At 33.5% G+C, this 18501-nt stretch overlaps 4 protein-coding genes across 7 annotated transcripts; 2 read left to right on the forward strand and 2 right to left on the reverse strand.

Annotated features, from left to right (window-relative positions):
• Nucleotides 1-1032: 1032 nt before the first annotated feature.
• Nucleotides 1033-13989, reverse strand: LOC125049554 (heparan sulfate glucosamine 3-O-sulfotransferase 3A1). Of its 3 annotated transcripts, none has more exons than XM_047648924.1 (6): nt 13614-13989; nt 13337-13536; nt 12920-13000; nt 11932-12105; nt 2869-3088; nt 1033-2098 (listed from the first exon to the last, which is right to left on the reverse strand). In XM_047648924.1, exons 1-6 carry the CDS (start codon nt 13722-13724, stop codon nt 1862-1864), a joined length of 1023 nt encoding a protein of 340 aa, XP_047504880.1. In that variant the 5' UTR covers nt 13725-13989; the 3' UTR covers nt 1033-1861. The 3 variants fall into 3 exon arrangements, with proteins under 3 accessions (XP_047504880.1, XP_047504878.1, XP_047504879.1); XM_047648922.1 differs by having other exon boundaries at nt 2857-3088; nt 13614-13976; XM_047648923.1 differs by having other exon boundaries at nt 2857-3079; nt 13614-13967.
• On the forward strand, nt 3125-5590 carry LOC125049555. The gene is made up of 2 exons (XM_047648925.1): nt 3125-4855; nt 4937-5590. Exon 1 carries the CDS (start codon nt 3792-3794, stop codon nt 4755-4757), a length of 966 nt encoding a protein of 321 aa, XP_047504881.1. The 5' UTR covers nt 3125-3791; the 3' UTR covers nt 4758-4855; nt 4937-5590.
• Nucleotides 13990-14327: 338 nt separating the features above from the next.
• LOC125049557 (HMG1/2-like protein) lies at nt 14328-15560 on the forward strand. The gene is made up of 4 exons (XM_047648928.1): nt 14328-14541; nt 14641-14884; nt 14955-15134; nt 15242-15560. The coding sequence occupies exons 1-4, from the start codon at nt 14390-14392 to the stop codon at nt 15317-15319; spliced, it is 654 nt and encodes a 217-aa protein (XP_047504884.1). The 5' UTR covers nt 14328-14389; the 3' UTR covers nt 15320-15560.
• On the reverse strand, nt 15489-17328 carry LOC125049556 (hydroxyacylglutathione hydrolase, mitochondrial). 2 transcript variants are annotated; one of them, XM_047648927.1, is made up of 6 exons: nt 17172-17328; nt 17021-17079; nt 16683-16911; nt 16300-16526; nt 15994-16226; nt 15489-15705 (listed from the first exon to the last, which is right to left on the reverse strand). In XM_047648927.1, exons 3-6 carry the CDS (start codon nt 16850-16852, stop codon nt 15562-15564), a joined length of 774 nt encoding a protein of 257 aa, XP_047504883.1. In that variant the 5' UTR covers nt 16853-16911; nt 17021-17079; nt 17172-17328; the 3' UTR covers nt 15489-15561. The 2 variants fall into 2 exon arrangements, with proteins under 2 accessions (XP_047504883.1, XP_047504882.1); XM_047648926.1 differs by having other exon boundaries at nt 17021-17326.
• Between the last annotated feature and the right edge of the window lie 1173 nt (nt 17329-18501).

Genomic DNA, 18501 nt, shown 5'->3' on the forward strand with positions numbered 1-18501 from the left:
TTTTTCAATAATACTGGATTGTACTCCTGACGTTTCACACGAAGAGCAAATTAGTATGATAATAATATTTGTAACTTTAACATGGAAACTAGAAAGTTGGAAATAAGAGAGCATTTCCTAGCTTTCTGTCAATCATAGATACAACTGGCGCTGGAGTAAGGTCATTTATAATAGAAAAACTAAATGACATTAATTTGGACATAAACAACTTAAGGGGACAAGGCTATGATAATGGCTCAAATATTCGCGGTAAGAATATTGCGGGATCTAAATCTCCGCGCTTTTTATGTACCGTGCGCTAGCCATAGTTTAAATTTAATAGTAAACGACGCCAATCTCATACACGACTGGATTTTTTAATATTGTGCAATTATATAAATATTTTTCGTCCTCTACTAAAAGATGGGATTTATTACAAAGATATATCATAAATCTGACCTTAAAAACGGTTAGATATTACATCGTAAATAAAGTATGTAACAATTTAATTCGCGTTTTATTTTTCACGGCAATTGGCAAGCGGACGTTTTACCTATTTAAAAAAATAATATTTAAGTAGGGATATTAAATTAAAAAATTTTTTTCTTTCGGTAATTTAAAAAAAATAGTAAAAAATATATTGAAACTTGAAGATTCGTAAAAAATAGGCCGAAAAATATAAATAGTTCCCTCAAAGGCCTGCAACACACCCGCTGAAAATGTCTATGGGCTGCGATGACTGCCATTTTTGTCCGTCGCTCAGGCTCGTTTGCCCCCTATAAAAAAAAGGAGGCGCTTCATGGGTTTTGCACACAGGCGCTGCCGGGGGTCGGCGCGGCCCTGCTCGCGAGATAGATTACAATCTAACGGTGTTTACAATTTTACGGTGACATATATATGGGATTGCTTAGGAACTTAGGGTCAAAAGGAATTGTGTAGGAACATAGTTCTAATCCCTTAGCAATTGGTACACCAAAGAGGAGTGCAATTTTCCTATACGAGTTTCGTTGATTGTAGTATCATAACAAAATTTATTACTGGGATGAACTATTTTCGAAATTGCATTCATCAATTAATTAATGTATTTTATTTTGTTTCTATATTTCATATTAACATTGCTTTACTTTGTATTATATGTTGAATTTCAATCTTCACGTATTAGTTACATGGTGTTGTTTGTACTAGGTGAATGATATTCAAAATTTGTAATATTCAAACAAACACCTGTATATATATATATATATACCTAGAGGCTGAATAAAAATACTTTACGATAGGCGTGCCCCTACTCGTTGGGGTTACTGGGTCACGCTTGTAAAGTTTTTGCCTTAGTAAAGTCAAGCACTTCAAATACAATTAGTTATCTTATAAAAAACCTAGTAAATTGATACGTATTGTTGAAACTTATACTTAATTTATAGCCACCTTATTTAAGGTGAATCACAACAAATTATGGACGTCTAGGTGCTTTATATTCGTTCTACCTGATCACGTTAAACTTAGTACGAGTGTAAATTTAAAAAATCTACACTACATAATTACTACGTAAAGTTAAAATTCAGAGTTGAAACAGCTGTCAATCTCGGACAGGAGTCACAATTAGCGCTAAGTATCAGAATATCCAGAAATAAAACGTTGGTAAGTCTGACCCCTTAGGTACGTCAACAATGTAATGAATTTTGATATTCGCGCGAAGTTCGTTTCTGACCCTGATTTCTAACCCATAGCGCATTAATCATAAACCTTTCCTACCTGAAAATGTCATACGTAGAACATTGCTATAATAATCTTTAATTTCGATGAAAGAATATCACAAGGAATAACGTTTAATTCTCGATTAGTATTTTTTTAAGTTTGCGTATCTATTGTTATCATTTGTGGTTTACGGCCAACTAAAATTTACACCAGAAAGTTGATAAAACTTTTGATTGTGTGGCTTGTAGAACTCTTTGAGTCGGTCAATGACCGACTGGTTGATTCGTGGATGATTTCTTCCCTTAGTTTTGCCCAAACAGTGTGGAATCGGCTTCGTTTCAGATTTTAGAAGACAAGGAAAGCCCTTCGTCGAATTAAAATAAAAGTGTTTGTCTGTTATTATACGTTTGAGCCCGAGAAAATCCTGTAAAAAGAGTGATTAATTAATACTACTCTAATGCTGCTAAGTATTTCCAAACGCTGTTGTCAAATATTCAAAAGGATCCAAAATACTTTAATTTATCTTCATAATTCGTAGTTATTTCGAAAAACGTTAATACTGTCTAATGGGATTTGCTCTTACTCTATCTTCCTTTAAATTTCTACTGTAAAAGCATTACCTTTCCACATCGTATCCCTAACTTTCGTAGTAAATGAACTAACAGAAATTTTCGTGATTCATGTGCTCTTTTTCATATGTAATGTAATAATTGCTTTAATTTGTCATTCTTTATGTCTAAGTAATTATATACCTAACTGTAGTTTTGCAGGTCTTCCGCTCGCCTTATTTAGTTAATATTTTCTTACAGTGGTTGCCTGGAAGAGATCGCTTGAAAGCGATGAGGCCGCCCGTTACCATCCTTATTTTTTTAATTATTTTAATTGTACTCTATTTCTTGCAAAGAAATATAAATAAATAAATATTATGTTATTCCTACGTAGTATAACGCCCTTTTCGACAGTTTGTCCACTTAGATCTAATGATTATAATAAACACTCCATACACGGAGACAGAGTTTCAAGGGCAAGATTTATTACCTATATATATATATATATATATATATATATATATATAAACCTACACTAATTGTTTCCTCTTGATAGAAGCCGTGTAGGAAATAACTGAGGCCGGAACAGGATTACCTGTCAAATTATTAACAATTGAGAAAACGTCACAATTACCTGGACCCTCACCATTTCAGCAGCCGGATCAGCGACCAGTCTCTCCCCATTAACAAGTAGAAGCCTAGACTTGGGGAAGCGCCTGAGCCACCGGCGATAAGGCCGCGCGTATATGCCCAATCTCACTGGCGGCCATGATGCATCAACGGAATATGTTCCACCCCATTGAATAGAACTATTTAGTAAGGCAAACTCTTCGAATGGTGGCAGACCTGGTCGTTTGCTGAAAACACTGTATGTTTGCGCATTCTCGACTCTGAATTTTACCGTACTGTTATATATTTAAAACCTTAGAGACAACCCTATGTCAGCCTCTATTTTAGCAAGCTTGCATTCTCCTATTCAACTGCCATGAGCATTATCTTTCAGCTTAAAGTCAGTCCCATTTTACGATTCAAACCGAGCAGTTGCCTTTCTAAATCTGTATTTCTAAATAAATCCTTTGTGTAAAATAAAATCTCTTTTTTAAAACTCTAAATCCGGGACGTCGTATAACATTGGTGGCAGCTCAAGGGATTTTTAAAAAATCCTCGGTACGCCTCAGTTTGGCAGTCGCGACTAACGAGTGATTACAAAAGTGAATATTTCTGTGAATAACTAGATTTTCCTATTCGCTGTGAATTCTAAAATTGTTTTGTGAAGAAACATCCGCCGTCTCCGCCCCATACATCAAAGATGTTCATTGGTAAAACTGCAGCATTCCTGTAAGTCTTCAAAAAAAAAAATCCTATATATTCGTATTTCAGTGTGTTGTGTAAAAAAAAATTAGTGAAGTTCAAAGTGCTAAAAATAGAAAGGTTTTAATAAATTACAATCTCATAATTGGTTATAATACCAATTAGAAATCAGTGCATCGCCTAATCAGTTCTCAGTAACGCTAGCCGTCGTCGCGTCGTTATCAGTATTGTTTTGTCTAGGCCATATCCTACGTGAAGATGCCTAAGGAAGATGTTATTGTACGCGAGTCTAAGAATAGGCCATCTACAGACGTTGATTTAAATATATTAATTAAATTCATAAACAAATTTGATGGTAACCGAGAAAAATTAAGTGCCTTTTTAAACAATTGTAAAAATGCGGTAGAACTTGCTACTCAAAATCAACAGGACATTTTATTAAAATTTATTATAAGTCAATTAGAAGGTCGCGCAGAAACGGCTTGTTGTGTTAAAGAATTCGAGAATTGGCACCAGCTCGAAGATTTCTTAAAATCTCAATTTGGGGATAAAAAACACTATGCTGCGCTGCTTTCTGATTTACAGGAATGTCGTCAATTAGGCAACGAAACGGTCAACCAGTTTGCATTACGAATAGAGTCTTGCTTGTCAAAATTATTATGCGAAATTAATATAACTATCCCTACTAAGAAAAAAGACGAACTGGCAGGCCGCGTCGCAGCTATGAAAGACTTAGCGTTACACACGTTTGTAGTCGGCCTAAATCCAAGATTGTCTACAGTAGTTCGATGCCGTGACCCTGAATCTTTGAACGACGCCATTAATTTCGCTACTTCGGAGGAAAAGATTATCAATGCTTTGACACGACGAAATACTAATTACTCGCAAACTCCAAATACTCAGAATCAGGCACGATTCCGCCCATCTCACTCATCATATCCACAAAATCGATCAGCCTTACAACATGGCACTAATAATAATACAACATCTGCCGCGTTTAGGCCCTCTAATCCTATAGTGTGCCGATATTGCAAGGCCCCAGGGCATACTATTGAAGGTTGTCGCAAACGAGAATACAATAATAGGAAATTTGGAAACAATCAAAATTCAAACTACCGCACAAACCCTACTACTTCCTTTCAAAATCGGAACCAACCGATTCATGCAATAGCTTCTTATGAAGATTATGGTGTCGATGAGACAGATAATCCTTTAAACGAATAAAGGACTCCCGACGGTGTCTCCCGAGTCCGAAATTTCAACGTCCTCTATTGCTATATCCAAATGACACCGCAAATTCTATATCCTATTACAATTCCAGGGTCACACAACAGGGTAACCAGCCCCAAAATGAAGGCCACCCTCTACGTAGAATAAATTCTATTTCCAATTACAATTCCAAGGTCACACAACAGGGTAACCAGCCCCAAAATGAAGACCATATTCCTATTTCTAAATCCAAGGTCACACATCAGGGTAACCAGCCCCAAAACGAAGACCATATTCTCATTTCTAAATCCAAGGTCACACAACAGGGTAACCAGCCCCAAAACGAAGACCATATTCTCATTTCTAAATCCAAGGTCACACAGCAGGGTAACCAGCCCCAAAACGAAGACCATGCTCCTATTTCTAAATCCAAGGTCACACAGCAGGGTAACCAGCCCCAAAACGAAGACCATGCTCCTATTTCAAAGTCCAAAGTTACACAGCAGGGTAGTCAAACTCATAGTGGTAGCAACGTTAATAAATCAATTACAAAATCCTCTGTACCACATAACCCTAGTTTTAATAATGGTGCAATAAATTCCCAACGAAGGACATACATGCCTGCCATATCTCCTCTTACAACATCCATGGTTGATACCTCAAACATCACACCTGAAATAAAAAACAATATATATAACAAAATACATAACGTTACTTCAAATCCATCCGAAAAATACTTACCCTTTGTGGAAGTTCAAACCTCTGTATCTACCAAACGACTTAAGCTCCTTGTTGACAGTGGTGCATCTATTAGCCTTATAAAGAAATCATCTATTCAAAACATGCCTGAAATAAACGAACATACTATAACATTTTCAGGAATTGGAACTGCAGATAAACCAATGAAGTCATTTGGACGTATACCTATCGAATTCAACTCTCTGAAGTATCGATTTCATATTATTGATAACATAAATTTTCCTTACGATGGTATAATTGGAAACGATTTCCTATCGGACAACTACTCAAACATTGATTTTAGGAATGAATCGCTTACGATTAGTCAAGTTGAACTTGCTTTAAAATTTAATGAACCAATATATACTATTGCTCCCCGAACTGAAACCATCATAGAATGCTCGGTACTTAATCCAGAAATAGGTGAAGGCTTGATGGTAGATCAAAATCCCGTCGACTCAATTCTAATTGCTAACTGCATTGTCAAGGTTAAACCTAATTCTAGGATAAACATTTCTGTTGTAAATATCTCTGAGTCTCCAATTACGTTAAACTCAAATTTAAAATTAAAACTTACGCCCTTGGAAAACAAAGAAAATCACCAAATATTCAATATATCTCATACAATCCCCAACAATGCTGTTAACAGAACTGAGCAGGTCTTAGACCTTTTAAGAGTCACTCACCTTAATAACGAAGAACGAGACTCATTATTTAATCTCTGCGCTGAATTTTCGGATATATTCCACCTCCCTGAAGATTCTCTGACTTGTACTAATGCTCTCGAGCACCAGATACCAACCTCTTCCTCTGTACCCATTAATACAAAATCATATCGATTTCCTGAAGTTCATAAACAAGAGGTAAACAATCAGATTAATAAAATGCTTAATGAAGGAATTATCAAACCGTCAACTTCTCCATGGTCATCTCCGATCTGGATAGTTCCAAAAAAGCTCGATGCTTCTGGTCAGCGTAAATGGCGCATTGTTATCGACTATCGCCGATTAAATGATATCACTATTGGAGATTCTTACCCTATTCCTAATATTTCAGAGATTTTAGACCAATTGGGTAAATGTAAATACTTTAGTACACTCGACTTAGCTTCTGGCTTTCATCAAATTAAAATGTCTGAAGCCGACGCTCCCAAAACTGCTTTTTCCATCCCACAAGGACACTTTGAATTTGCGCGGATGCCATTTGGGCTCAAAAATGCCCCTTCCACGTTTCAGAGGTTGATGAATTCCGCTCTATCAGGCCTGCAAGGGCTACAATGCTTTGTTTATTTAGATGACATCGTAATCTACTCATTTGATCTCCAAAAACATATGAAAAACCTCTCTAATGTCTTTGACAGACTCCGACAGTTTAACCTCAAACTTCAGCCAGACAAATGCGAATTTCTGCGCAAGGAAGTTTCTTATCTCGGTCACATAATAACTGACGAAGGCGTCAAGCCAAATCCCGAAAAAACCAGAGCAGTCCAAGATTTTCCCCAACCCAAATGTCCTAAAGACATTAAATCCTTCATGGGGTTAGTGTCCTACTATCGTCGTTTTATACCTAACCTATCTAAAATTGCTAAACCCCTTACAAACCTCTTAAAGAAGGATGTTCCGTTCATTTGGCAACATGAACAACAGTTAGCCTTTGAAACTCTAAAAAATAGCTTGATATCCGCACCTATACTTGCTTACCCTGTCTTTAACCAACCATTCAACCTCACATGCGACGCATCTAACTATGCAATCTCCGCTATCTTGTCACAAGGGCCTATAGGAAAAGACCGCCCTATCGCTTTTGCGTCTAGAACACTATCTAAAGCCGAAAGTAACTACAGCGTTACCGAAAAGGAATGCTTGGCTATCATATGGGGAACTAAAACCTTTAGACCATACCTGTATGGTAATAAATTTACAATTTTGACAGACCATAAACCACTCAAATGGTTATTTAATTGTAAGGATCCTGGATCCAAGCTTGTAAGATGGCGTTTAAAACTCGAGGAGTTCGACTACAACATTGAATATAAAAAAGGAAAAATTAATAGTAACGCCGACGCTCTGTCTCGATTTCCCGTCAATCCAATTATCAAAGATCAGACTGATTCTCAACGGGTAATACCGTCTTCAAGTGAGAATGATCCACTTCCCTTTAGTCCTCTAACAATAGATGATCTAGGTATCCAACTCCCTTCGAATTCCAATGCTGATAGTGACAGCCTACCCAATATCGATCTTTTAGAAAACGATGAAATGCTGATTCCTGCTACTAGCCCTGAGAATGAGACCAACTCACCTGCGCAAAATCCTTCACGCTTTTCACCTCTTCAAGGCGCTTCAAATTCTAACACTGACTACAACGACTTCCTGAAAACTTTCTCAAACAAAAATGAAAACTTCAACACTCATATAAAGGAACACAATGAAAGTCTCCTTAAGAGTAATTCTAAAGCCATCTTAATCCCTGTATCAATCGACTTCGATGAATCAAATCCATATCTCCAAGACATTCTGTCCACACTACCCGACACTACCAATATCCTGAATTCAGAAAGAGAACTACATTCGTTTCAAAAAATCGAAATTAAAAACAAGATATACTATCTTTTATTTACTAAAGTCTACTATTTCGACGACTGTACATATCCAGATATATTCAAAACTCTCAAAACAGCCCGAGACGATATCTTGCTTTCCGCGAACATTGGAGAAATAGCCATATCTGACTTTAAAAGTCTCTTCGAACAACATTCCTTTGTTAAAATATATGGCATGCTTATGTACTTATTTAATAATACTAACATAACAGTAAATATACACCATAATACCATCCTATATCCTGTTCCTTCCGAGATCACTAAAATCCTTAAAGAAAACCATGATATCCCGATTGCAGGACATCTGGGCTCAAATAGAATGTATAATAGAATCAAAGAACGATATTACTGGAAGAATATGCGTACAGATATAGAAAATTATGTACAAAACTGTAAACTATGTCAATCAAACAAAGCACTGAGGAAGATCAACCAATCACCCATGCAAATCACGACTACCGCTACACGCCCATTTGAAAGAATTAGCCTCGACATAGTTGGCCCTTTGCCTGAAGCTGGATTTCAAAAACTTAAATTCATACTTACTCTTCAGGATGATTTGACCAAGTTTTCCATTTCATACCCAATATCAAACGCTACAGCAGAAGAAACCTGTGAAGGTTTAGTTCACTTTATTTCCCTATTTGGTATCCCTAAAACCATATTAACAGACCAAGGAACTAATTTCACTGCCGAATTATTTAAACGCACATGCGAGTTCTTAAAGATTAAACAAATTTGGTCATCACCTTACCACCCTCAAACGCAAGGCGCTTTGGAAAGAAGCCATTCAACTTTAAAGGAATATTTGAAATCCTACGTAAATGAAAATCAGACAAACTGGCATAAGTTCGTATATACCGCCATGTTAACCTATAATAGTAGTGTCCACACAACGACTAAATTCACTCCATACGAACTTGTTTTCGGCCACAAGCCATATATCCCTGACTCAATATTTGAATCACGCCCTGACGTTACATATCCAGAGTATATTAAAATGCTCCATCACCGATTACAAATTTCTCGAGAAAAGGCTTTGGAAAATATCAAAACTTCCAAAGAAAGATCAAAAACCTACTATGATAAACACACGCGGTCTATACAGTATAAAGTAGGTGACTATGTTTATTTAAAAAATCACGTCAGGCTGCGCAAGGCTCTTTCGCCAATTTGGAAAGGTCCCTATAAAATCGTTAAAGTCCACGATAATAATACTTTACACCTTTTAATAAATCGACGTCATGTTAAACATCATTTTGATGAAGTAAAACCAGCTCACGAGATCTAATTTAAATTTTATTTTATAAATGTTTTTATTTTTATTATAAGTAACATTATTTTAATCCTTTTAATAGTATTATAACACGCTCACATATTTTCCAGGGTCATCGCAATTCTCTGCAATGTCACCCTAGCTGAATCTGAAAATCAGTATGTCAAAAATATTGTGAAAGGTCCTGGGATCTTCTTCGACCCTGTTGGCACACTAAAGATAATAAACGACCAATTTCATATTGTAATTCCCGTAGAGATCATTCCCATACAAAATCATATAATGGACATAAATAAAGTGTTCAATAATGTTCAGTCTTATTGTCAGAGAAGCGAAGTAATTGGTGTTTCGCAATGTCATAACTTATTGCAACCTTTAGAAGCAATCCTTAAAGATCTCCAACGTGACTTTAATGCCGTTTCACATCTAGTATCCGATAATTACGTTTCGAAAAGATCCGCATGGTTTTCCGGAATAGGCACTGTATTTAAACACATATTCGGTACCTTGACCGAAGATGATGCGAAGACCTATGAAGACGCTATTAAAACTCTTTATGAAAATGATAAAAAGATTTCAGGAACATTGAAGAAAACCGTAATTGCTTCCCAATCTGCCATTTCCAATATAAATCAATCCTTACATGAAATGAACCTTAATCAAGCAAAATTGAATGGTGTCGTCAAACAATTAGCGTCTTCGGTATCCAATATAACAAATGCTTTTAATGAGGTTAACTTTAGGAATAATTTTTATAACATTTTAAATATTTTACAATCAAGCTTACTGACTTTATCATTTAAGGTGGAAGACTTACTTAACTCCATTTTACTCATTAAAAGTAACACATTGCATCCTTCAGTTCTAACCCCGAACCAAATGTACAATGATATTGTAAATAATTTTAAGTTACTACCTAAGTACAGAGATTTTCCTGTAATCATAGATATAAGCAATATTCATATTCTAATTAATATAGCCGATTTAACTTGTTACTATTTCAATGAAAAATTAATGTTTATTGTAAAGATTCCACTCGTAACCTTAGAACATTTTAATATCTATAAAACTGTACCATTGCCGATTCCACATACGGAGGGTAATTTAAATTCTTTCGCTATGATCCTCCCTTCGGAACAATTTTTAGCCTTGAGTACAGACAAACTATCTTATATCTATCTCAAAGATTTAAATGATTGTAAAAGCATACTTACCGATACTTACCTTTGTGAAATAACCGATGTCTACGCAGTACTTAATAATCCTTCATGTGAAATCGAAATAATTACTAAAGCCTTAACTAGCCTTCCGGAAAATTGTCCTGTTAAGGTTATGTTTGGTGATTTAGATATTTGGCATAAGCTAAATAATAACAAATGGATATTTGTACAATCAAAATCCACTAAATTGTCTATTGAATGTAATCAAAATGTATCTGAGTTAGTTATATCCGGTACAGGTGTACTAAGTTTACCAATAGATTGTGTAGGTTTTCATAAAAACCTTAAGTTGGTGACTAAAGTGTATCCTAAAACATATGTACCCGCTGTATCCTCGAATTTTGATATTATTAACGATGATTGTTGTAAAAGTGTAAACAAATTAAGTAATAACATTTCTATTCCAAAAATCAAGATTATTAACCTTGATAATTTAAAATCAATTAAAGCTATATCAGACATGTCAATGGAGGATCTAAATGAGATCAAGAATCCTAATAATTTTAATAATCATGTTAGCTTTCCTATTTTAAGTATTTTCTCTGTAATCCTAGTTATTAGTTTTGTTTTTGTATATTTTTATAAGAAAGGCAAATGTTCGAGAAAACTCCAAGTTTCCAATAATATCCCGGTTGAACAAGATAATAATCTGGCAAACCAGAGTAATCCTTCAGTAGCCCGCTTGCGAGTTTGTTAAATATTAAGTAAACTTACAAATAAACCGTAAGTTTCCTCATAACGAGGGGGTTGTTATATATTTAAAACCTTAGAGACAACCCTATGTCAGCCTCTATTTTAGCAAGCTTGCATTCTCCTATTCAACTGCCATGAGCATTATCTTTCAGCTTAAAGTCAGTCCCATTTTACGATTCAAACCGAGCAGTTGCCTTTCTAAATCTGTATTTCTAAATAAATCCTTTGTGTAAAATAAAATCTCTTTTTTAAAACTCTAAATCCGGGACGTCGTATAACAGTACGACTGTTAAGGTAAAATTCAGAGTAAACAAACGCAGAGTTGTTAATTAATAATTTACGTTTTTTTGCAAAGTTTTAATTGAGATGTTTCACTGGCCTGGTAATTATTATTTATATATTAATAATTATAAATACTGAAGAGAATTTAATAGTCGACTTTTCGACAACGACGATTCGTAAGGAAATTCAACATATATATATATATATTCACTAGATGACCCGGTAAACTTCGAATCACCTACATATATTTGTGGTAAAACTAATTACAAAATTCGGCTCTCTAGGTTATACGCCTATATTAAACACAAAGGCATGGAAATAACATGTATGGGACACAGTTTGAAAACAATTTTCTTGAATTTCTATAAATGATTTTACCTGGCAGATTGCGTATAGTCACTAATCGCTCTTGTAACAGGATCCCTGACCACAGCAATAAGCTTTACTGCAGGATTCATAGCGTACACGCGTTTCGGCGCTGACTTTGTCACCCAATAGGACGGAGTTTTTTCCATCGTGATCTGCCCTTCTAAAGTCGGTGGCATTTTTTCTCTAAAATATAAACTTAAGTCTTTTATTATTTAAATAAACGTCTTTGTTAAACTAATTAAATTACTGCAAGGATAATAACTTTTAATAATAATTGTATAAAACATTTTTTACCGCAAAAATGTTTAAACGATTTATTTGGCCGTTCGAAATGTCCGAACCGAGAAGCGCAAATATCTATTAGTAATCGTTATTACTAATTAAACTATTTACATTGATGTAAAAAGTAAAAGTTTAAAAAACTAATTAATTAATTAATAAGGGTTTATAATATTTTTAATTATATTTAATTTTAAAAACTACATCTACTACACTAGCTTATCAACTATAGTACATAATATAACCTTCGAAATTTATTGAGTGTTACAACTGGTGTACCAACCAGGCTCCAAAAGATAAACCACTCCTTATATGAAAATTGTATTCGTTTCTACAACAAACTCCCAAGCGAAATTAGAGAATTATCACTAAATAAATTCAAAGCCCTCGTTAAACGAAAATTAATCAACAAAGCTTTTTATAAATTTGAGGACTACTTAAATGATCCTAATCCTTGGGATTGAATTGCTCCAGTTCAAACAATTTGTATGACAATACTTGGCGATTAAAAAGAGTGGCGGAAAGTTTCTTGCCAGTTCTTCTTACCCGCTCTACGCCCTTGACTTACGAACTGGTAGTAAATGTAAATTTACGATTAATTTAGCTTGACGATTCAAAAGTGTACTTGGTTACCCACTTGAATAAAGATATTTTGAGTTTGAGTTTGAAATGTATAAACCTTTTCTAAACTGAATTTAAACTCTACAACGTCACGTACCTGTACCACTCGAACCCCATATGATAATATTTATCGAAAAAATGAACTTCTGAACCGGCAGCTCTCACGTCTGGATGAAGCCTTAAAAATTATACCAATTTAGATAATTGCAATAAGATCAAGCATTCGTCATGTTTTGCCTTACATGTAATATAATTAAGAAAATTGTCCCATAATTTGATTGGATAGTACTGCTATCAAATCTCCTTTGTATCTCCGACAAGATTTGCATCGGAAGGCACAAAAACCTCGCAATTAAGATCGCTTACAATAAAATTTAAAATTGTGAGTAAAACATATATATGTACTTACAAACTTTGTCTACAAAATGCTCCAAATAAAATGGTCACGGAATTCACATAATTAGGTAGGTAAATTATGATTTAAGCACTGAAAGCGGAATAATTAAGTTCTTACCGCAAAAATTCTAGAAGAGCTCTTGTGCCACATTTCTTTACTCCTATAATAAGGGCATCCGGCAATTTTTTAATTGGCGTAACATTTTTTTCAAATCTCCGGTACTCGTAGCCTTGTTCCAAATTTAAACCCAATAAAGCAGCCAATTGGAAAAATGCACTTTTGTAATGAGATATGGGTCCAGCAATATTTACTGGTCTCTAAAAAATATGTATTTTAATTTGTATTAAATTATATATCTAAATATACTTTAAGCATAAGACTAAAAAATACATACCACATCTTTATCAACTAAGGATGTATTCAACACATATAATAAATATAATAGAAATAATAATGTGAAACACATAAATGTAGTTCGTTTGGAATAAATTGTAATCCATCGCATTGCTGTTTTTCGGAGGCATTTGTAGCACAAATACAGATTTTATCTAAATTTATTTAAAGTCTCAAAAACTTTAATAAACATTTTTCTATACTAAACCTAATACGGCACATGCTTTTGCAAATATATTTTCGTTACTAAACCATTGCTCGCACCCTGCAATGCGAAACATTTAGCGTTTTTTACTGCGCAGTCGTGAAGTAAATATACCTACGGATACTAAAATTGCATTATTTACATTATGCAAATGCAAATAAGGCGACAAAGAATTAATAATTAGAAAAAAATACCATTTATAATGGAAATATAGTTTATTAATAATTCATTGACATGTTTTTGTATGTACATACCTATTGATTATACTTTACGATAAGTAAATATTTCACAAAAGCGCGCGAAAATTTATAAACGTCAGGTATGATTTTCAATCATAAATATAAGTGATAAAGGGAGAAGATATTTATTTTTATTTATTATATATATTTACTTTCTTTATATAAGTTTACTCTCTAAAAAAACAACTATTCCAAATTTCATGTAAATAGTAAGAATAACTATTAATGCTCTAACTGACAATTGACAGTCAACAATGACAGTTGACATTAAAGTTCGACATACAACAAGAAAACATTTTGTTTGGTAAACTCGAAGCCGAGAAATAATTTATTATGACAGTACAGAAACTAAACTCGAGTATTTCTGACGACTCAGATGATATGGTTAGTTTACCATCCGATGAAGAGATTTATAGGAGAAAATATCAATTGTTACTTGAACGATGTGAAGTGTTGCAACAGGATAATGAACGAATAGTCAATAGGTTTGCATTTCAATATCATAACTTCTTATTAAACTAATTGTGTGCTTTTACACGAACTGCAAACAGTGCAATACTAATAATACTATTTATCCTTTTTAGACTTCATGAAGTTAAGAAAATATCAAAGCGACACAAAAAGGATATAAAGTTGCTAGTAGAACGTTTAGATAAACATGGCGATTCATTTAGAACAGCAGTTCTGGAAAGTGATATTAAACCCACACATATTCATTCTACTGTTAAAACTAGCAAACCCCAATCACAAGGTGCGCGACAAATAGAAAAACCAAGTGGTATGGGTGGTAAAAAACCAGCACCTAAGAGAAAAAGTAAAGGAGATAAGGTAAAAATTACATTGTGTGTTTGTTAGTGTGATTACTACTATAACTTAACAAATGACTAATTTATTACAGCCAGAAAGAGATCCTAATGCTCCAAAAAAACCCTGCAATGCCTTTTTTCAATTTTGTCAAGAGCAAAGACCGGTAGTTTTAGCCGAAACTACAAATGAAATGGGCTCAGAACCTTCAAAACAAGAAGTGACAAGGCAATTAGCTTCAAGATGGAGAGCATTGACAAATGATGAGAAACGAGTAAGATTATTTAATTTTCCACTCTGGTTTAACTAAAATTACCTCCTATTGTCCTTATAAATGATTTTAGCTATTTTCATACTAAGTGTTAATTTATATTTTTACAGATATATGTTGCAATGTTTGAAAGATCTAAAGAAAAATATGCAGAGGAAATGTCAGCATATATAAAAAAGGAGCAATGAATTATTTGTTTTCATTATTAGTCTTGTGATCCTAAGATTTTATTTATTTTAACAGCTAATGCATTTCTGGTAGGTGAAAAATACCTTGAGGTTTAAATCATTAAAAAATTAAATTGAACAATTTGGTAAAAGAACCATTGGTATAGATTTCAGAAGAAATAAAAACAACTGTAAAAAAATATTTTAATTTACAAACCAACATATTTGCTAAAATGGAATATTAATTAAAACATAAATGTAATTCAGACTTTAAAATTGTCCTTTTCAAGACGAATTGTCCTCATAGTTTCAATGGGATCTGATCTCTTGGCATGCTCCATAACTGATTTTTCAGTTACTCTCATAAAAGGATTATATTGTTTCTCTTCAAGAATTGTTGATGGAACCTGTAAAATTTTTAATATTGCAATAGCTTATTTAGTTATAAGTAGTTAGCAAATTTACTATGTACTTCTAACTTGATTTAGTATATTTTATTCTAAACTAATATTTAAACTTGTACCTGTACTTTAAATACTTAAGACAATTATTATGATATTAGATGTTCTACAGGCAAAAGTGGTATAAATATTTTCAGAAGTAGTAGTTGGTACAAGTATTGAGATGGTAGAGCTTATACATATCCCTATTACATATAAATGTGCCAAAACCGCAGTAAATACAAAATAACATACAGTAGGCTTGCCATCATGTCTTTGCTGGTGAGACCATTCTATTTTACTCTTAATATGCTCATTTTTTGGTTCCACATATGCTGCAAATTTCAGATTTTGCAGAGTGTATTCATGGCCACAAAACACTTTAGTTTGTTCTGGAAGATTCCCAAGAATATCAATTAAGGCTTTGTGCATTTGTTCAGCAGTGCCTTCAAAAAACCTTCCACAGCCACCCAGGAATAAAGTATCACCTACAACAACAAAAATTTATTACATGAATATTGATATTCAAAAGTAATTATAAACAAAAGATTGAATATATACCTGTAAATACAGCAGAATCACTAGATTCTTCTGGAGATGTCACAAAATAACAAATATGACCAGCAGTATGACACGGTGTAAATAAGCAGAGTACATTCAAGTTACCAATGTTGAATTTAGAATTATGTTCAATTTTGTGTGTTATTGCTCCAATACGATCATCACCACCATAAACTTGTAAATCGGGAAGCATTTTTACCAAGTCCTCATTTCCACCTGCATGGTCCCTGTTTAAAAGTATCACATTACAACTATCAAGGAAATATTATGTTAGTCAAGAAAATAAATGACAATTATTTAGATATTGAGCACCCTTTTTGAAAGAATCTTATGTAAGTCATATAACTAATTTTAATTTATTACATCAAATATTAAATGCATACCAATGATGATGTGTTGTTAAAATTTTAGTTAGTTTTACACCTTGATCTTGAACCGCCTTTAAAACAGTATCAGGTTCAACAGGGTCCACAATAGCCGCTTCTTGAGTTGTCTTATCAACAATCAGATACATGTAGTTATCTTTAAGAGCTGGCAAAATTTTAATATCCATAGTTTTGTATTGGTGATGTTCTTGACTGCTGTGACTTGTGCGTTGATTCCAGACTAAGGCTGAAAGTAAAGTTGATTAGATTTTTTTTTCATTAAACATACCGTAATAGGTGGTCATAAATAAATTATAATTACTTACATAGATATAAATCAAAGTGCAAGTACTTACCCTGAAAATAAAGTCTAGTTAGTCGCTGTGAAAGGCCGTGTGGCAATGAATTTACGAACCTAGCAAGCATTGAACAAGAAAAAAATTATCAAAAATAAAAATAAGATATTGCTGAATTAAAATATTAATTATAATTTTAAAATCAAACTACCTATACAGTTTAAGACAGAATCGACACAAGATAAAAAAGATTTGCTTCTTGATAAAAAATAAATAAATTATAGAGTTTAATGATAAATATTTAAATTGAGTAGGAAAATTTTATTAAACTTAGACTAAATCTTTCCGGAAAATTCACAGATTATAGGTCATATTCAGACTTGTAATAAGTGGCTAACACAGATGAGGAATATCGCTAATTGTCATCGTGACCGGTGACGTGAGTTGATGCATACGATCTAAAAATATGTCATGTCCTTACATTCATATTTATAAACGCTACATAGATTTACAATGTAAGGTTTTGTCAACATATTTTAAATAATAATAAAACTATAACCATACATTTTAACAGAAATATATTTAAACGTATTATTATATTCCGTCTAAACTTTAACGTTTTATTTTCATTTATTTATTTTACAGAATAATACAATCTCAATCATGGTATATTACATATTTTGAAAACCACTGTGGTTTGTATTAAAGTAACATTAGCAGTCTTGTCAGGAGAGCGACAAATCCATATAAAATAATTCTTCTACTCTTTTTTTATAGTGGTTAACCTTAACGTGAATCTATTTCATAATTTAGATCGCAATCAGTGGCGTAGCTAGGTGACCAAGGGCCCTGGGGCAAATTAAAAAATGGGGCCCCACTGCTATGTAAACTAATTAGGTTTTATCGAATAAAAATATGAAATATACAAATACTTTAAAAATGCTAAGCTACGTTAGCTCTTACTTGTGCAGGGCAGGTATTAAACAGCAACAACATAAATTACAGTTAATACTTGGTGTAGGTTTGGTGAATAAAACGAAATACAGAAGATTGAAGGGTTTATTATATAAAGGTCGGGCCTACCAACTGACTAAATAACAACTATATTTACAATTTTTTCCTAGCTTTAGTTTTCGCAAAAGTGTCAATGACTTCGTTTAAATCCAGGCTTGATGCGGTTTTGTTTTCAATTGCTATCTAATTCGCGTCAGTAAATCACAATTTTCAACATCATATGACAGGGGATGTCATATAAAAAAAAAAAAAATTCTTTAGTGCCAGTACTTTTGCGCCACCCAGTACAATGAGCTGTAGCCGAAATCTTTAGATTTAACACGATTTATTGACTTTACCGGACATCAATATGAGTGGTATAATCAAATAAAATTGAATCCCTATATTGACCAGTACAAAAAAGTTTATTGACATTGGCTTACTTACTCCTAACAGCATGAATTTTTTAACCGTTCTCAAAAAAATAATCTTAACTCGAATTCACAATAAAATGCACATCGATGAATAATAAAATGCACATATCACTA

The sequence above is a fragment of the Pieris napi genome, chromosome 5 (assembly GCF_905475465.1).
Source record: "Pieris napi chromosome 5, ilPieNapi1.2, whole genome shotgun sequence".
In the NCBI taxonomy this organism is placed as follows: Eukaryota; Metazoa; Arthropoda; class Insecta; order Lepidoptera; family Pieridae; genus Pieris; species Pieris napi.

What these genes read in the sequence shown, in the direction of transcription:
- LOC125049555 (XM_047648925.1), top strand. Translation starts at nt 3,792, where the DNA reads ATGCCTAAGGAAGATGTTATTGTACGCGAGTCTAAGAATAGGCCATCT.
- LOC125049554 (XM_047648922.1), bottom strand. Translation starts at nt 13,724, where the DNA reads ATGCGATGGATTACAATTTATTCCAAACGAACTACATTTATGTGTTTC. An exon ending in ATGGGGTTCGAGTGGTACAG is followed by an intron (nt 12,106 to 12,919) that starts GTACGTGACGTT and finishes TTTATATTTTAG; the next exon opens with AGAAAAAATGCCACCGACTT. An exon ending in CTGAAATGGTGAGGGTCCAG is followed by an intron (nt 2,099 to 2,856) that starts GTAATTGTGACG and finishes CTCTTTTTACAG; the next exon opens with GATTTTCTCGGGCTCAAACG.
- LOC125049557 (XM_047648928.1), top strand. Translation starts at nt 14,390, where the DNA reads ATGACAGTACAGAAACTAAACTCGAGTATTTCTGACGACTCAGATGAT. An exon ending in AATGAACGAATAGTCAATAG is followed by an intron (nt 14,542 to 14,640) that starts GTTTGCATTTCA and finishes TATCCTTTTTAG; the next exon opens with ACTTCATGAAGTTAAGAAAA. An exon ending in TGACAAATGATGAGAAACGA is followed by an intron (nt 15,135 to 15,241) that starts GTAAGATTATTT and finishes ATATTTTTACAG; the next exon opens with ATATATGTTGCAATGTTTGA.
- LOC125049556 (XM_047648926.1), bottom strand. Translation starts at nt 17,090, where the DNA reads ATGCTTGCTAGGTTCGTAAATTCATTGCCACACGGCCTTTCACAGCGA. An exon ending in AACTAGACTTTATTTTCAGG is followed by an intron (nt 16,912 to 17,020) that starts GTAAGTACTTGC and finishes CTTTACTTTCAG; the next exon opens with CCTTAGTCTGGAATCAACGC. An exon ending in GACATGATGGCAAGCCTACT is followed by an intron (nt 15,706 to 15,993) that starts GTATGTTATTTT and finishes AAAATTTTACAG; the next exon opens with GTTCCATCAACAATTCTTGA.